The following is an 18,873-nucleotide window of genomic DNA, read 5'->3' as shown; positions in this document are numbered from 1 at the left end:
CCCTGAGAAATTGGCCTAGAAGCCAGGAGCCAGCTCTTCCCTTGCCATCTGGGACCCATTCATAAGAAAGACAATAAAAAGAGTCTGATCAGAGCGCTGGGCCCTGTTTGTCTGGTTTTGTGCAGGATGTGGGGAGGAAGGGGGCTGCGAGCGTGTGTATATCATTTGAGCTTCTTCGGCTGAAAGCACTAGGGGAGGGCAGGGCTAAGAGATGCCACCTGTTTTGCCTCCAGAAGGAGCTGAAGCCACCGTCTTCCCAGTTACAACCAGAAGGACTTTCCGAATAACCAACGGCGAGAATCTTGTCCCGCCTTCCCAGAGCGGAGCCAGGCCCTCCCTTGGTGCCCTCCTCCCCTATCAGGAAATATACCCCTTACAATAACAGTAATTTTTAAAAACTCAAAGAAAGGAGGAGCTGATGGGGGAAATCCCAGCCAAGAAGGAAAAACAGGCTTTTGCAGACAACCACCCACAACCCCTCACAAAGGGTGTGTGTAGATGGGCACCTCTTAGCCAGATTAGACCCAGATGTAGTTGGTTAGACTGGCAGAGAATTTCTTTTTAATTTTGGCCACGAACGCCATCGTCCCCATCACTCCCGAACCCACAGCCCACACCACTCACTGGGCACTGAGGTCTGTTTCCTTCTCACTTGCCCAGTGACTGCTCCGGGCTCTCAGGGGATGGCCGCTGACCCCCCAGTCCCAGGCTCTGACCTCTCCTACCACTTTGACCTAAGTGTGTACAAATCCCTTTTTTCTCATTTCGTCTGGCAAATGAGGTTGGCATGTTTTCAAAAGGAATTTTACCAGGAAGCTAAAAGAAAAATAAAATCCAAAAAAGGAAAAGCAAATAAAGAGGAACGGATGTGTATCCAGAGCACTGACTCCTCATCCTGAGGTCACGACCCTGGGCATGCTCAGTAGCAACGGCCCAGCGTGTGGCTTCTGCCCCTGACCTTTCCCGCCAAGCGAGAAGGACGCAGCCCTGCCTGCCCTCCAGTGGTTTTCTGTGGCTCAGGCTCTGGAAGTCCTGCCCCTCCATTCCTCTGTTCTGTTTTCTGTCTGAAGGGTGCTCACTAGCCAGCCCTTACAGGTGGTTCTACCTTTTGTGAAACTTAGCTACTTTGTCTATTTTAAGAAACCATCTGGGACTGGTCTTTGGGGAGGGCAGCTGGGACCCCTGAAAGCAGGAGTTGTCTTCACAGGACAAGTTGCTAAGACCAGCAGACCCCGAAAATCCCCCACCCCTCCCTTTCCTGCATTCTGCTTAAAGTCTGAAAGATGCAGGTAATTCCCCCCTTCATAACAGAACAGAAAGGAGTGACACCCAGAGTGTCAGTGAACCCTTGATCCCTTTCTAACCCAGGAGCCCTCCTGAGGGTGGTGCTCCGCCGAGAGGTCTCATGATGGCGGCCCGCAGAGTGACCTCGTAGAACTCAAGTCATCGTAGCTTTATGGTATCAGATTCCTTAAGCTTATAGTGACAAGAGTATGAGGAGGGTGTACTTGTCCCACGTTTGTCACTCCTCCTTCATCTTCCTCCCTAGACTCATCACTGCCTCAGTGGAGTCTCTCTTTATGTCCCTTCGTGGTGTGTTTGGGGAGAGAGTTAGGAATCGTCCAGAAAAGGCAGAGAGGGGAGGCCCTGAGATGAGAAGCTCCTTCCTCCACAGCCCTCTCCCATGAGCCACTGTTGTCCTCCAGGCAGACGTTTGGCCCCTCCACTTCCCGTGATCCAAGTGGGTGGGGAGATCAGGATTTAGGGCTGCTTCTTAGGCCCAAATGACCTGGCTGTGGACGTGGATGAAGCAGTGGGAAAAGCAAGGGCTGGGAGTCAGGTGGAGATGATTTTTTCCCCCGGGGGCTCCAGGTCCGCTTTGTTCATATTTTGTTTTGCTTTCGTTTGTTTTCACAATCCGGGACGGAGAACTCTGGAGGCTGGGAGAGGTGGACCCCGACTGCAGAGATGCAGAGATCAAGACCCACAGTCCACAGCCCAGGCTGGCAGCTGACAGGGGAGACGGTTCTGATTCTCCTCTCGGCAGTCTCGGGATCAGTTCACGAGGAGTCTGTAGGAGAAGTTGAAGGAGGATGGATTTATCCCCCAGCTCCTTAGCTCTCCTGCCAGACCCCAGGTGCCCTCTTGGACCCCATCCCACTGCCAAGAACCCCTGCAGTCAAGATCGCCACATCAGCTAGCCAGCCAGACGCTTACCGCCGGCCTTGGGCGCAGGACAGCTGACATGACTTCTCTGGGACGAGATCCGAGAGGTGGAGGGCCAGGGAGGCAGCCCCCTTCCCAGCCACTGGGTGTGGTTTTTCTCCATGTCCTCCAACCAGTCTGACCTCCACTCCCACGGGGGCAGGGAGAGGGCGGAGTTCAGGAAGAGGTCATCCCGGGGGGAGGGAGGTGACAAAGCATCTGTCAGGGAGGGTAGAGGTATCTGTGGAGGGTTGTCCTTCACCCTTATGGACCAGTTTAGGGCAGAAGGCTTGGGGCTGCTTAAGGCATACACCCAACCCTAGACATAACCCAGCCCCACTCGGTCCATCACCCCCAGTGGCCACATCCACAGGAGCCTTCGCCCCAGGGAAAGGAAGATGTCCACTGGTTTCTTCAGAGAACAGCTTGAGCTCTTTTGTCCTAGCCCAGCCCTGGCCTTCTGTCCTAGGTAATCTTTGCTCTCCTATCTACCACAAGCCTGACTGCTTTTTTGGGGGGGCAAAATGTAGAGTTAGGGTTCGTAAGATGGGTCTAGGGGATCTAACAGAGTGTCTGAGGAAGGGCACTCCAAAGGGCCACGGGGAGCCCTGACTACCTTCTGTTGACTTGGGGATGATGGTCCCACCTGCTAGACACGTGAAACAGGCCGCCCAGTCACTTCCCACCCTGCCACACACAGGACAGGAAGAAGGCCTTGAAAGCACAGGGGGACACATGCGAGAAAACAGACCTTCCCACAGTGGGGACGAATCTGAGTCACTGGGCTGGGGAGCAACGTTTCCTGGAGACCCACATCTGGTAAGAGGGTCCTGGAGGTAGCAGAATGGACTGTACAATCGGCTGCCTCTGGGATTTTAACTTGAACAATTTATCCTGTTCTGGTAGGTGACCTTGAGCAAGCTGATAAAGCTGTTGGACTTACAGTTTCTTCATTTGGAAAAGAACGACAAAGAATATTCTTCAGAGAGTTGCTGTTAATGTTGAGTGTATGTAAAGCACGTATCATAGTGTCTGGGACATAGTCATCCCTCAATAAAAACTAGCTGTTTGGGCTTCCCTGGTGGCGCAGTGGTTGAGAGTCCGCCTGCTGATGCAGGGGACGCGGGTTTGTGCCCCGGTCTGGGAAGATCCCACATGCCGCGGAGCAGCTGGGCCCGTGAGCCACGGCCGCTGAGCCTGCGCGTCCGGAGCCTGTGCTCCGCAACGGGAGAGGCCACAACAGTGAGAGTCCCGCGTACCGCAAAAAAAAACCCAACTAGCTGTTTTAGGGACGACGACCACGAAGACGATGCTTAGGATGCTTTGCCTCTTGGTTGGGGAGAAGCTGTGTCCGCTCCAGGCGGTGGGGATGAGGAGGAAGACAGGGATCTCATGTACCTGTGAAGACGCAGTCTGCCTCCCTGGGCTCCAGCCCAAAGCCAAAGCTGTCCGCAGCCACGGCCAGGGCCCGGGCAAAGTGGGCGTCGGCGAGGAAGGAGCCATCGGAGGAGCTGACCAGGCTGGCTCTGGCGCTGGGGGCGTTGTCCTCAGAGGCTGAGCCCCAGCCATTGGCCAAGGAGCCCTCGCTGGGGGTGGGTGTGGGGCAGGGCCGAGGTGGGCACAGCAAGCCCCTCACCTCGGACCCCACCCCCGCTCCAGGCCTGCCCATGTCCGCTAGCTCCGAGGCCGTCGGGACGCTGATGTAGCCATAGGTGATGGGGGGTGAAGGAGCCCTTGGCATTGGAGAGACACTGTTCCTAGGAAGAGGCAAAACGGGGGATGGGACGCGGTCGGGGTGGGGGGCGGGGCGTGGAGTGGCAGAAACAGCCCCGTTGAGGAGGGTGGAGGCAGCAGACCTAGGCATATTCCTGTCTCACGCTCCTATCTGTATCCTTTGGTTCCCCCTCTGGCCACTCACCTGGGGGTCTCCTCACCCTCACTGAGCTCCAGGCACAGGGCCACCTCCTCAGGGGTCAGCACACTGTCTTGATCCTCCCCCAGGGACGACAGTGATGAGCTGGACAGGCGACTGGATGCTGGGCTGGGACCAGAGAGGGAAGAGGCCTGGGGACTGGAGGGGCTGGGGGGACCAGAAGGGATAAAGGCGGGGACAGGGGCTGCTGGCAGTGGGTGGCAGGAGGGGCCTTGGGGCTCCACCGATTGCCTGATTGGGGTAAGATGGCAGGATGGTTAGTGCCGTCCTTCTGGCCCCTGCCACCCCTCCCCCAGCCCCGTCCACGGTCAGCAGACACCCCACACCCCCAGTGCCCAGCCCTGCGTCCTGACCCCATGCCCTCTTACTGGGTCTGTTGACTCTGAGTGCGGGGTCCACGAGGAGGGAGGGGTGCTGCGGGGAGAGGGTGAGTCACCAGCTCACTGGGGGAGCCGAGGAGCTGTGGTCCCAGGGCCCGCCAGGCAACCAGGGCCCAGGGCACAGCTCCTGGGGAACGACAGGCTGGGCGTGAGATAGCAGAACCCCCGTCAGCCCCGGGCCCCAGTTTGCCTGTCTATCCAGCCCCTCAGAGTCCTGTCTGCACCCAGCCAGCCTCCACAGGGACAGGAGAAGCCCCACACCCTGCCTCAGCCCCTCACCTGCCTCGTAGCGCCCTCCTCTCACCTGGGCTTTGGGAAAGGTTCTTGGAGCCTCTGTTGCCCAACTCACAGGCCCAGAGCTCCACAGGGTGGCTGGCCCGGAGCAGCGGGGAGCTGTTGGCCTGGTGCAGCTCTGCAAAGCAAAGAGTCGGTGGCTGGAGGCCAAGCCTGGGTGTGCCTTGCAGACCTCAACCACAGGCTCTAGCTTCAGCTTCGTCATCCAGTTAAGCTTTAGGGTTCTTGAACCCAGAGGGAAGAGGGAAGAACCTCTCTCCATCCAGGCAGCTGTGATATAATGGAAGGAGCACTAAGCTTGGAGTCAAAACACCTGCACTCGTAGCCTGGCTCAGCCACGTATTAGCTGTGTGACCTCAGGTAAATCCGTTAACCTTCCTGAGCCTGTTTCATTTGTAAACAACCACTGCAAAGCATGGTTTGGCCAGTTAACTAAAAACAGATTGGAAAGTTCCCGGCACCTAATAGATATATTAAAAAACAACTGTATTTCTCTTTACTGTACGCATTCCAATTTCCTGATCTCTATACCCTCACATTGCTACCTACGTTCATGAATTTTGCCTCCGTGAAGGCAAATACTCCTTCTTTTCTTGGAGAGAATCTGTTAATTTCCACTTCTCACATCGCAAATATCTCACATGGCTCTGGATAGCCTTGCCCTGATAAACCCAAGTGTCTCTCACTTGGAGAGATGGGTTGGGCTGTCAAGTTGAGCTGAATGAGGAAGACAAAACCAGGGAGCTCCAGACCATGTCAGGTGTGAAGGGAGAGAGTCAGCTGATGGGAAGAGGAACTTGAAAATAGGAAGATGTGTTGATCTCACCCAGGGAGGCAATGCCCTGCCCGTGGATATTCAGTACGTGTTGAATGAATGAGTGAATGGATGGATGATATCAGAGATGCAGGTTTAAACACAAGGTGAGAAGAATCATGTACAAGATGGCAGCTATCATCAGGCCCATGTGGCCACTTAGGAGACAGGGCTCTGCGTGAACTGTGACAATACAGAAGACCCGGCTGTGTGCAATGACCTGGTCAGGCCAAAACCAAAATGGATCTCAGTTTAAACCAGAGAGGAGCAGAATAATAAAGGGAAAAGGATTTTCCCAAGACCAGGAACAGGAGAACATCAAGCAAAGGAGAAAAGAAACAGCCTTCAGGTTAGTGTCACATGATCAGAAGCCCAGTTAGGAAAGGGGACTGGAGACCAGGCAGGACTCTCAAGACAGAGCTGTCTAGTCAGTCCGATTTCAAAGATCTGGGGCAGGTTCAAAGCAGGGACAAGGCATTCATCAAGAATCCATCTGGACCCTAGGAATCCATGTACAGTAGCCAGACCTTCTGAGCCACTGGGATGAAAAGCCACACAATGGCTAGACTTCCTCCATCAAAGTTTCCTTTTGTAGTTTGGCTGGTTTGGTTTTTACTCATTTCCTTTAATTGTCATATGACCCAGGGAGTCCTGGAGGCCACCTTTGGGTGCTCCAACCCTGCTCTCATCACCTGTCTTGTCCTGTGCTTCTTGACTAAGCTCAGAAATGGGGGTACCTGTTGTTTATGTTGCTTTGTGTGGAAAGGGAAGGAAAAAGGCCATGCTCATCCCTGCTCCTATCATTTCCTCTAAAGGATTCTGGTAACAAAAAAACCCTCCTTCCACCTTGCTTGGAATTACTTGAATTTAGTTTCAATATTATTTGAATCAAACTATACAGTAAACATGTTATCAGGGTTAGGTGGAATCTTGTTGGGCACACCTGAATTGCGATAAATATTTGTTTGAATTAATTATTTAATGAGGCTATTCAATGTATTGATGATATGTATCCGCAAAGTGAACTGAGAATAAGATATAATGGATTAGACACGGGAGACAGCAGTTGTGAGATTATTAGTCACAGAGGAAAAAACCCAACTAAGGTCAGATAATAAGAAAAAGGGGACTTCCCTGGTGGCACAGTGGTTGAGAATCCACCTCAGGGCATATGGGTTCGATCCCTGGTTTGGGAAGATCCAACATGTCGTGGAGCAACTAAGCCTGTGCGTCACAACAACTTAGCCTGCGCTCTAGAGCTCGTGAGTCACAACTACTGAGCCCGCGTGCCACAACTACTGAAGCCCGCGCGCCTAGAGCCCATGCTCTGTGACAAGAGAAGCCACCGCAATGAGAAGCCCGCGCACCGCAACGAAGAGTAACCCCCGCTTGCTGCAACTAGAGAAAGCCCGGGCGCAGCAACGAAGACCCAATGCAGCCACAAATAAATAAATAGATTAAAAAAAGAAAAGAAAAAAGAATAAGCAAGTCAAGGGGGTAGAGGACACTGAGAGAGCCTGCCAGTTTTAGAAGACAAGGAATCAGCAGTCTTTCGGACCAGCTGACAGCAGTAGAGGAGCTCCATGCCTCTGAGATCTTGCTGCCACTGCAAAGAGCCAGAGGTAGGCCAAGTGTCCACCAGCCCAGGGGAGTCACTGTTCTCAGCCCATCCTGGGCAGTGGTGGGGTGGGGCCGGGTGAGGAGAAAAGGGGTGCAGTGAGGACCTAGATCTCTGAGTGAGGTTAGGAAGCTTCATCTCAGAATTGGAATCTTCTTAAGAATTGAGTGTAGAAAATTGCTCACCTTTTGTGGGGTAGTATTAATGTTCTCAGACAGGGTATACGTTATATTCAAATTAGTGTGGTTATCCACGGAAAAGCTAGTTTTTCCATGAGACTTCTGCAACCTCTTTTTAGCTGGTATTTCATTATCACAGATGATTATTTCTAATGCAATAGCTCTGAGGCAAAGCTGGAAAGGATGCCAGCTTGGCTAATATTTAGAGTCATAAAATTCCGGATATTGGACAAGCTCTTAATTACTCTGAATCCATCTTTGTCTTAATAAAAGTTGGATTATATCCACTTAACAAAACTGGCTGTTGAACATTTGTAAATCTTACTAATCAGTACAGGAGGCTCAGGAAGACAGCAGAGAGAGTGCAGACAGTGAATGTTCAGAAAAGGAGAAAAGAGTCAGGGAGAGAACAGAATTGCCCAGGGGCGCTCCCAGAGAGATTCCGAGTAGCCTTTGGAAGCAGACCATTCTGGCTTCAAATCTGAGAACTGCAGCTTATGGACATGGAGTTTTGAACAAGTTACCCAATTCTGACCCTCTTTCCCAATCTTGTAAAATTAGAGAAATAGCACCTAGCCGATATGTTGTGAGGATTAAATGAAATAACAAATGTAAGTAAAGCACCTCCCATAGAGTAGTTGCTAAAGAAACAGAGATTATAATTACTTCTCTCTAGAAAGTCAAAGCAGGTAGCCGGAAGTCAGGAGAAAACTCTGGACAGAAAGGAAATACTCATTCTCTGGGAAGCCAGCTGGAGGCGGGTACCTGGGCAGACCCGTATATCGTGCACGTACATAGTACATATGGACACAGTGCGTAGTAGAGAGGTCATGAGTGCCTGAGGCTTTGGGCTAGCACTGGTTACACCCCTCCAGGTTCTAGAATTATCTGTGTGCTGGTCAGGCACTTTCATTAGACTTTGAGCTCGTAAAGAGCAAGGATTATATTTGGTGTTTCTGTGTCCCCCGTCTGGCATACAGTGGTGCTTATTAAATGTTTGCTGAGTTGAGCTGGCTGCAGCAACAAGGCTCACTACTGGTGTGGCAAAACCCAAGCAAGATCATGGTGTAAAGAAAAGCTGAGGCCAGCACACTCCGGGCTGGGTGCGTGGCGATAGGCGTCCATCAGGACAGGCTGCGAGTGGGGTGCGGCCCACACCCGGCGTCGAGGCCACCCCATGCTCTCTCCTGTCCCCCCTACCACCCGAGTCAGGCTGTCCATCCCCCCATCCTTACCCTGCTTTTTTTTGGCCTTCCAAGCCTCTGCAGGGGCCAGAGACAAGCGCGGAGAAGAGAGGCCCCTGCGGCCGCAGAGGCTGTCTGAACTGGCCCAGGGACTGGAGAGCCTGGCCAGCTGGGGTGTGAGCCGCCTGGCAGCTGGGGCCTGGGGACTTGGCCGGGCTGGGGGGCTGGAAGGCAGCTCATTGATGAGGGAGCCATAAAAAGTGCTGGTGTCGGGAAGCAGGGGCACACCGGGGCTTCGGGGATCCCAGGAGATCACTGCAATAAAAACGACAGGAGGAATTATGGTGAACGCATCCCACCCATGCCCCCCCCTTCTCCAGCCCTGGGACCCCTGCTCCACTGCTAGGCCCACCCCACCCCCTCGGGACATGCTTACAGGAGCGACGACTGTCTAGTGGGTCCCGGGGGTCCATTCCCAGTCGGCTGCTGAGACTGCTGCTGCTGCTGAGGTCCCGAGAGCCAGAGGTGGAGCGCCAAGTGTCTGCCAGCCACGGCGAGTCACTGTGATCCATCCTGGGCAATGGAGGGTGGGGTGGAGGGAGAACAAGATTGGCCCAAACCTCCGACTCAGCGGGTAGCAGAAGGGGGGGGGGTGTTCTTCTCACTGCTTTTCAGCCCCTCACAGCCTCCTTAAGATCTCTGATCTGCTGTCCCAAACTCAGCGCCGCTTTCTTATCCTGGGATCAGGGGAAGTCCAAGTTGCCCAGAGCTAGGAGGTATCAAAGAGAGATAGCTACGGGCTGAGACAGAAAGAACACAGACCTGGAGCCAGATCTGCTGCAGCCTTAGCTGTGCAACCCTGGGCAACTCAGTCTATTAGCCTCTCTAAGCCCCCGTTTCTCCATCTGTAAGATGGCAACAGTAAGGTCTTCCTTACAAGGCTGATGCTGTAAGTTGAGACGAAGAAATGTGAGATGACTCAGCCAGCAGAGCAGGAGTTTGCTACCTGAAGGTTGGCTTCTCTACCTCTAGCCTCGTTCCCTTTGAATGGGACACCATGTGGCAGGGATCAGACCAAAGCACTTTTCTGCCTAAAACCTTCAGTGGCTCTCCATTTACCAAGATAGAGCCCAGCTGCCTAGCATGGCTAACAGGGCCCTCGTTGGTCTGGCTTCCAGCTCCTCAGTCTGTGCTCTGACCCATCCCACACAGTACGCCCCAGCCAGACCAAAAGGCTTGTCTTTCCCTATGAATGCAACAGGCTATTTCTTGCTGTTCCCTTTGCCCTTCCCCTTCTAACTGCCAGGGTAAATGTGAAATCTTCTTCCTCCCATAGTTCCCCTCCAGCCCCTTCCTTGTACTTGTACATGTTTCTGCACCCCCAATTCTGGATTGCATTTGTGCTTGCGTGGCTGTCTCTGCTAGACGGAAGCTGTTCTAAAGGAATGAATCAACAAAGTGATCAGAGTGGAATCTCCCTCAAGGAGAAGGGATGAAATCCCAGGGGAGCCAGAGAAAGTTTGGGGCAGAGCAGACTAAGCCCAGGAGGTAGCTGGAAGGGAAAGACCAATGAGCACAGAACAACGCAGGAACACAGCACCAGCCAGCACAGAACCTTGCTCTGGGCCGAGAAACTGACAGCAAAATGGTAGAGCTGGATGTGTCTCACATAGTAGGTGCTTGATAAATTCCTGTTGAAAGATGCAGACCTGGAATGTGAACTCTCCCAGAGGAGATCTAATGAGATAAAGAGCAGGAGAAGGTGGGCAGAGATGAAATGGTTGTTCAGTGTAAAATTCAGCCAGTAGGAGAAAAAAGAATGTTTTCTCTTTTAGTGTCGTGTCTCATAATGGGAGACTTGCTCTGGCAGCCAAACGCGCTTGGAGCAGATGTACCTGCAGGCGGGCTCCGTTGCTGAGAACAAGGAGTAAGAATCCATCACGCAAGGGCAGAGCGCCCTCTGCTGGAACTGTGGGTGGATTATTGCGAAGGAAAGATGCCTCCGTGGGTAGGTGATTTCCTGTAGCCAAAGGGACTACTAGGGAGATGCTGAGTGTACAGAGCAAATTAGAAATCAGACTGGTCCTCCTGTGCTAGTTATTCTCCACCTAGCAGCACGAGTCAGCAGGAGAGTGCAGTCAGTATTAATGAGAGCTTGGTAACAAGAGCACTGGATTAGGAATTCAGAAGGCAGCTACTAGCTGTGCAGCCTTGGGCAGTCACTTGAGTCATGAGTCTTCAGTTTACTCACCTTGTCAAGTGGTGTGATAGGAACATTAATGAAAGAGAAATTTAATTCTCACTTGAAGTTCAAGGGAAATTCAGGTACTAGGATGCCAAATTGCCTGGCAGTAGGGGAGACTAGTACTCCGGCCATTTCTCCATCCCAGCTCCACTGTCCCTCGGCCCCCGGCCCCGCCCTCGCCTCAGGCCCTTTCGTCTCTCACCTGTGTTTTAGGATGGCGTCCTCACTGGTATGTCTGTACAGACCTGGGAGAGGGCAGGAGGAAGGGTCAGCCCAGAGTCTCCAGCACCTGGCTAGCGGTCTAAACCCCTGTAGCGTTCTGGCTGGACCCAGGGAAGGCCTGATCACCTGGGAGTCCACTTCACCTTCTCACCTGGGCCCAGGTGCACCCCAGCTCGGCGCCGGCGGTGGATGCACACGGCGGTGCCCAGCAGCAGCAACCAGAGCACAACACCCCCGCTGGCAATGACCTCTGGCCGCCTCAAGGCCGCCCTCAGCTGCTCCAGGGTCCACGGGCCGTGCGCACTGGGCTCCTGGAGAGCTTGCTCCACGGCCTGCTCTGTATGGGAATTTGAGCTCAGGGGGAGGGGGCGGCTGAGGGGGAGGAGCCGGAAGCGAGAGCGGGGAGAGAGGAAGGCGGAGATGGGGCCTGAATGGGTCGGGGTGGGGCCGGTGGGCACTGTCCTCACCTAAAAAGAGGCAGACAGGGCTGCTGGGCTGCCCAGCCCCAGCCCCAGTGACTGCGGCCACTTGTACGCAATAGGAACCTGGCACGCGGGTGGCGATCTCCAGCCGGGTCTGCTCGCCCGCCACCGTCCAGTTGGCGGGGGGCAACGAGGTGTTGCCCAGGCTCCAGACCTGAGGCGCAAACAGAGGGGAGCTCGCCCCCTGGCACCATCCCAGCAGCTCAGCCCTTCCTCTTGCGGATCAGACTCCGGGCGTGTGGCCACCCTGTCCTGCCGTTCACCTGGGGACGCCCCCCGCATGCACCCACACGTCCTATTTCCTCCTCCCCCCACAGAGTGGGAGACACTTCTTTCTAGACCGACAGACGAGGGACAAAAGTAATCGGCGAAATAGGCGTTAGACCCGTGGTTTGCAAACGCCAGCGTGCTTCATGGTCACCTGGAGGATTTGTTAAAATCCAGATTGCCGGGTCCATCCCCGACTTTCTGATTCACAAGGCCTGGCAAAGGACCTAAGGATTTGCGTTCTAACAAGTTCTCAGGTGATGCTGACGTTGCTGGTCCAGGAACCACCCTCTGACACCACTGCCTTAGAAGCTGAGAGTCAGACACGGCCTGGTTTGATTCCTGTTCTGTTTCCCGCACCTGTGAGCTTAGCCTCACTTTCTACGTCCATACACGGGACAATAACCCAGGGCGGACTATGGGATGAAATGAGATTCTAAGTAAGTGCTCGGCAGTGTCTGGCAGACAGTAGGGTCCTTGCCCAACAACAGTAAGTTTCCCTTGCTTCTCTGCCCAAGTACCATTTCTTAGTGCCCAGAGCAAGTGTCTACAGGACGCCAGGGAAGAGGGATCTCCTGGCACCACTAGGAAGGGGTGTGTCAGTTTGTGGAGGGTACCTGGTAGCCACGGATGATGCCATTGTGGTTTTCAGCAGGTGGTGGGACCCAGCTCACGAGGACACTGCCGTTGCCAGGTTTTAGGGTCACCTCCTGGGGAGGGGCACTGGGCACTGGGGAGGGGGGAGGGAGAGAGGCTGTAAGGGATGCTGAGGGAGAAGGCTCTAGGGAAAGGAGCTGGAATGGGACACAGGGTCAGAGCCACACTGGTGAGACTAAGAGCCTTTCTCAGCTCTGCTTGCTGGGCCAGGGCAGGAGGGAGCCCAGGGGTGGGACCCACCATCCGCCCGGCTAGAGTGGGACAAAAAGGGGCTGGGGGTATATTGTTGGGTCTGGGGGGGCATCTGTCCCCGACCTTGCTCAGGCAGTCTTAGGAGCAGCACGTTGCTGTCGGGGCCTTGAGCCCGCCCGGAGGATGGTCTCACTTTGAACTCGTAGTCCTGGCCCCACTGGAGGCCCTCAAGCTCTGCGCTCTGCCAGCCAGCCAGCAGGGCCTCTGCCCACGGGGCTCCCTGGCCTCCGGGGGCAGCTGGGGTCCTGAACAAGGCCGTGTAGGACTGAGCAGGTGCAGCAGGGCCGCTCACCTGGGAAAGAGCCCAGAGGGAGAGGAGGGCTCAGGGCTCTCGTGAGCAGCCCTTTCTGGAGCTGTGACGGGCTCCAGCCCAGGTCCTGGGCCTCACCTTCCAGCTGAGCCACACAGCAGGACCAGGCTTGGTGCCCTTCGCAGGGTCTGGGTTCAGCAGGGTCACGTTTTCCAGCTGAATGCGCACAGCCAGAAGCTCCAGGGGCTCCTTGTGGTCCTGGGGCTCTGTGGGGAGCACAGGGCTGGGGTGGGGCCCATAGGCCAGAACGGAGGAATTGGGTGGAACATCCCTCGGCCACAGAGGAGCCAGAACTCGCCCAGGTTGAGAGCACTCTGATTTCTATTCTAGGACGGGGGAACCACCCCTAAATGGGGTCCCCGCCGCTCTGACCCTGATCCCGGGTTCCGCTCCCACATCCCCTAAACTCAGCCAAAACCAGACCACACCACCCTAACTGGAGCCCCCGACCTTGGCCCTGACCGCCCTCCCCTTACCTTGGACAGACACCCTGGCTGCCCGGCTCTCCCGTCGTCCTGCACTGTTGGTGGCCACGCACATATAGGTCCCTGCGTCACTCTTCTCTGCTCTTGCCATCAGCAGGGAACCTCTGGACACCTGTCAGGACCAGGTGCGTTGTGAAGTGTCCCCTGCGGGGAGGGCCTCTGAGTGCGGAGGGAAGTCTAAGGCCTCACCACCTCCCCTTCCTCAAATACTGCAGGGGACATTGGGCCATGGGGCGGGTCAGTCCCTCGCGTGTGCACAGTTGTGGCCAGGACAGGGTGAGGCGTGGGGAAGGGGGCTACACTCACCGAGTGCCGCCCTGGCTGCAGGGCCAGGGGTTTCCCATCCTTCCACCATGAGACTGTGGGCTCTGGGTGGCCCCAGGGCGGCCCACACTGCAGAATCACCTGCTCGCCCACCGTGGCCACCGCGTCCCGAGGCTGGACCTGGAAATCTTCCCGAAGGACTGTGGGGAGGAGGGAGGGTCGCAGAGGGCGGGACCCAGTCCCCACATTCAGGTCCTGCCTTGGCGTCTCACAGCGTTCTGCATTACCTGCCTTTCCGAAGAGCCCCTCCTCCCCGGTCTCCTATCTAGGACCACCCCCAACCCAGGTCTCCCCGCCCAGGGCTCACCATCCACAGACAGCCGAGCGCCCCGGCTGACTGCCGTGCCCAGCCGGTTGCTGGCCTCACACGTGTAGACACCCAGGTCTGTGGACAGGACCTGGTCATCGTGGGCACGTCCCCGGGGAGGGGGCCGCAGCAGCAGGAGGGTTCCGTCAGGTAGGAGGTGGTGAATGTCTGGGGGCACCATGCTCAGGGGATGCCCATTCAGCAGCCAGCGGATGGTGGGAGGTGGCTGGCCTGAGGCCTGGCAGCTCATCTTGGCCGGGCCAGGGCCCTGGAGCAGCTGGTCCTCGGGGTGGACGAGGATCTGGGGTGGGGAGTCCTGAGCCATGCCTCCTGGGAGAGGAAAGGAGGTGCAGCCCAGTCTGACTGCAAATAGGGCCCCCAAATCCCTGCACGCCTCATCTTCCTCCTCTTGCCTGAAGATCAGTTCCCAAATAACACGCTAGCTGGGAGGGGAGAAGGCCAGCATGCGTGCGTGGCACCCAGGTGAGGGCCAGTGGAGCTCTCAGTCTGTCTGTCTCACACTCAACATCACCATCATCATCATCATCACCGTCGTCTCTGGTACCCCCCACTGCAAAAGGGAAGCAAAGGAGCAAGGGGGTCTCCTCGCTGCCTTGGCCAGGCCTCAGATCAACGGAGCGGAGCGTGGGCTAGGAGTAGGGAGGGCCACACTCACCTGTGACGAGCAGAAGCAGGAGGGGCAGGGGCTGACGGGCCCCAAGGAGGCCTACTCCTCCAGAGCCCATGGCTGCCCTCAGGCCTCTGTCCTTGTCTGTAGCACTTTGTCCTACTGCTCTGAGCTCACAGCGGAGGGAAGGAGGGGCGGGTGCGGCGGCAGTGGTGGTTGTTTGTGACCGAGACTCTGCCCCAGGAGGGAAGCGGCTTTGAGGAAACCGATGCTTCCTGCCTGGCCCTCAGTGCCTTGGAGAATTGGGAGGAGACCAGAGGAGAGAAAGTCTCTGACCTTGATCCTGTAGTCATAACCTCTGACTCGAAGCCCCGCCCTAGGGTTTATCTTGTGATCTAGTCCAGGATTTCTTAGCGGTAATCCTCAGCCCGACCATAACTTCAACCACTGTTTTGATCCTTTACCCCAAGCCTCTACTGAACCCTTGAATCTCAATCCCGATCCTTTGGCTTCCAAGCGACCCCCTGCTAGAGTGGCATGAAAACACAGAGGTGGAATCTCAGGGCACAGTGTTCTGAAGCTGAGGGTAGAGGAAAACAGGCCCCGGAAGCCAAGTGCGGGGAGCAAGTGTGTCTTGTCATGCCCCGGCCCATTTCCCGGGGAGAGGTCAGGGTGGTAGGTCAGAAGACAGGGAAGAGCACAGGCTCTTGTCTGGGAGATGTCCACTCTGTGCGCCTAGTCAGCCCAGAGACAGATGAGATAAGCTTCTGGGAGACCTCTGGCAAGTGACTTAACCCCTGAAAGTCAGTTTCCTTTTTTGTAAAGTGAGAATAATAATAATTAATAATAATAATAATAGTTCCTACCTTGAGAGCTGGAGTAAGAGTGAGAGGAGATAAAGCATAAAATCATCTAGTACAGTGCCTAATGCATTGTAAGTGATCAGTAAAGCCTAGCCAATATTGTGATATATTTATTTTCATGCACATCCCATCATTGAAACTATTTAAGCATCCTTGGCAGGGATATTTTTCAGGCCCTGGAAAGGTGGTTGGAGTACATGACCTTTAAGAGTTTTTCCAGGGCTTCCTTGGTCGGGCAGTGGTTGAGAGTCCGCCTGTTCATGCAGGGGACACGGGTTCGTGCCCTGCTTAGGGAAGATCCCACATGCCGCGGAGCGGCTGGGCCCGTGAGCCATGACCGCTGAGCCTGCGTGTCCGGAGCCTGTGCTCCGCAACGGGAGAGGCCGCAGCGGTGAGAGGCCCGCGTACCGCGAAAAAAGAAAAAAGAGTTTTTCCAGCCCTGAAACCTCGTGTCTATAGCAGACGGGACTGTAGCTTGTGAGCCTGCAATGTCGGTGCTCACCCCGCTGCTCCCCACCCCCTGCTAGAGAGATGCTGCTGTCCCCTCTCAGAGCCCAGCTCCTGTTTACGGGTCTCTTCCTTCCAAATCTGGAATCTCAGACATTTCCTGGAACTGTTCCCGGAAGGCCAAGGCCAGGCTCTGGAGGCTCAGCGGAAGAATGTCCAGCCTTTGTTCCCCATTGTTCCTGGCCAGCTCCTTTGTGGGGCCCCTAACCCAGCCGACTCCCTCCCTTCCTCCCCCTTCTCAGCCTGGCCTGCTCGGTGCCAGCTGCAGCCACGGCCCTCACAGCCTATCAAGAGGAAGGCCTCCTTCACTCCTTCTTCTCTTTCCCCTCAGATGCAGACCAAGACTGATTAAGACAATTAGAGCAAGAGAACACTGTGGTCTCTCCAAACTGGGCATTTCCAAGAGGTAAAAAATTGAGTTAAAGTAACAGAGTGACAGAGCTGGAAGAACAGGAATTGGGGTCAGAGAATAGAGCTTGGTGTTTCAGAAGCGGAGAAACTAAGAGCAGTGACAGACTCCATGGCGCGTGCCTGGGCGTATGTGTGCCAGGCATAGCGGAGTAGAATTTATGGGGTCAGGGATCTGTGGGGACAGAGTGATGAAGGAGGTATTCACATGGACCCTGAGGACAGCCAAGGGTGAACAAGAAAGGGCGTGGCGGGACAGATGGATTTACTGCACATCTAGCCCATTTGGGATTTCCCAGGTCCAGAGTCCCCCAGGCCTGCCTGACCCAGTGACTACCTGCGCCCCAGGAATGTTGCTGTTAGCAGTCCTCTTTAGTCTCTTCTGCTTATGCATTGGACTTGGGGAGACTAAACAAGTTCTCTGCTAATTATTTGCTGGCAGCTTGATTTGACTCAAATCTCTATAATCCAGAAAGATGGTATAAATTTCCCTTGGGGGATAAGAGGGCAAGTCTCAAAGGAACTCAGATTCATGACTAGTGCTGTCCTCAGCTGAGTCGGAACGGGCAGGTGACTCAGTGAGGAGAAGCACCAGTGCTGTACTGCAGGAATGGAGCCTGGAGGCTGCAGCAGCTGGGGAGGGGCCCTTGCCCCACAGTTACGTGACTCATCCCTGGACATGCCGTTGGCACAGCCTCTTTCCATTCCCAGACTCTGGACACCCAAGTGCTAAGAACTGATGGGGATTGGAAGGCCCCATCGTTCTGAGCTGTTCCTTAGGACGTTAAGACTCTTTCTCCTCACTCAGTCCAAGCATCCAGGGCACTCAGGGATCCGTGGAGTGATGGCCGAGGGGACTTCCCAACAGTGAGGTATGTCTGGGTGGCTCTCAGAGACCACAGCGATCATTTCCAGCAACATGTCCCATCGGCATCCTGACTGTCTCATTTCCACACGCTAAGGAAGAGCCGACTGCGTGAGTCATGGGCATGACGTTAGTCCATGGGACCTGCCTCCAACTATTTCAAGGAAGCTCTGCTCTGGGACCCTGGGGATGTGCTGGCCAGTGACCAGTTTAAATACTATCTTCCTTCACCCCCTAGTTTTAGAGTTTTGGGTTTTTGTGAGTAACCCTTTCATTGCTTGTAAGAGGGAAGAGAGAGGAGAGAGATTAGATGCTCTTCAAGGACCCTCCAGAGGACATTTGTTTTCTCCTGGTTTCTCTGGCGTCTTATTCTGTGTTTTCTGAAAATGCAGCCCAGGGACTCCTGCTGGTCAAGCTGGTGGGGTAAACAGTACTAATTCAGGTGGGATTTGATGTATCTTCGTATTTTCTAGAAAAGCATTAAAATCATTACCAGTGACATCTGCTCCTCGTGACTAGCAGCAAGTCTTTGCCAAAATGTGTGCTTGACCACAGCACCCTCCTTCACTAAAATCATATCCAACACTGAGCTTCCCCCTTGCTTCTGGAGCAGTCTCTCGGGGCTGTCTGAAATGCTTTCTCCTAGGCTGTAGTCCTCATTTTGCCCCAAATAAAACTTAACTCACAACTCTCAAGTTTTGCATTTTCTTTTCAGTCAACAAGATCTTCTCTTTGTCCTTGGTATACTCTAGCTTTACTACATTTTATGTAGGTGTGGAAATCTTTTAAGATATCTTGTGTGTCAACCTTCTTGAATCTGTATATTTATGTTTGTCATGAGTTCTACAAAAATTTCAGTCATTACTCTTAAAATACTGTCTCTTCTCCGTCTCTCTATTCTCCCCTTTGAGCTCTTGAGGAACTGTGTGTCAGACCTTTTCATGCTACATTGCCGCGTCCCTTAATCTCTCTTCTCATATATTTCATCTCCTTGTCTGTCTGTGCCTAATTCTGAATAATTTCTTCAGGTACAACTTTCAGTTAACTAACTCTCTTCAGCTGTTTTTAATGTGCTGTTAAACTCTTTCATTTTTATTTCAATAAATTATATTTTTATGTATGAGTTCTATTTGTTCTTTTTCAAATTTGATCACTTTGATAGTCTCTTGTTGCTTGTTCATTTTTGTAATTTTGTCTTGTATTACTTCAAGCATTTCATAATTATTTTATGTTTTTTTTTTTTTTGCAGTACGCGGGTCTCACTGCCGTGGCCTCTCCTGTCACGGAGCACAGGCTCCGGATGCACAGGCTCAGCGGCCACGGCTCACGGGCCCAGCCGCTCCGCAGCACGTGGGATCCTCCCGGACCGGGGCACGAACCCGTGTCCCCTGCATCGGCAGGCGGACTCTCAACCACTGCGCCACCAGGGAAGCCCTATTTTATG

At 54.3% G+C, this 18,873-nt stretch overlaps 1 protein-coding gene across 5 annotated transcripts; it reads right to left on the bottom strand.

Annotated features, from left to right (window-relative positions):
- Positions 1-559: 559 nt before the first annotated feature.
- On the bottom strand, positions 560-14,992 carry ROBO4 (roundabout guidance receptor 4). Of its 5 annotated transcripts, none has more exons than XM_082660400.1 (18): positions 14,835-14,992; positions 14,159-14,488; positions 13,834-13,991; positions 13,519-13,639; positions 13,121-13,248; positions 12,796-13,024; positions 12,441-12,553; positions 11,542-11,710; positions 11,226-11,411; positions 11,055-11,097; positions 9,044-9,180; positions 8,659-8,922; positions 4,823-4,930; positions 4,507-4,645; positions 4,124-4,369; positions 3,604-3,962; positions 2,218-2,424; positions 560-2,071 (listed from the first exon to the last, which is right to left on the bottom strand). In XM_082660400.1, exons 1-18 carry the CDS (start codon positions 14,902-14,904, stop codon positions 2,061-2,063), a joined length of 3,018 nt encoding a protein of 1,005 aa, XP_082516526.1. In that variant the 5' UTR covers positions 14,905-14,992; the 3' UTR covers positions 560-2,060. The 5 variants fall into 5 exon arrangements, with proteins under 5 accessions (XP_082516526.1, XP_082516527.1, XP_082516529.1 ...); XM_082660401.1 differs by having other exon boundaries at positions 4,507-4,552; XM_082660403.1 differs by lacking the exon at positions 4,124-4,369.
- Between the last annotated feature and the right edge of the window lie 3,881 nt (positions 14,993-18,873).

The sequence above is a fragment of the Grampus griseus genome, assembly GCF_964374135.1.
Source record: "Grampus griseus genome assembly, chromosome: 8".
Lineage (NCBI taxonomy): Eukaryota > Metazoa > Chordata > Mammalia > Artiodactyla > Delphinidae > Grampus > Grampus griseus.
Note: the sequence above shows the minus strand (reverse complement) of the source record. Positions and strands in the feature narration are given on the sequence as shown.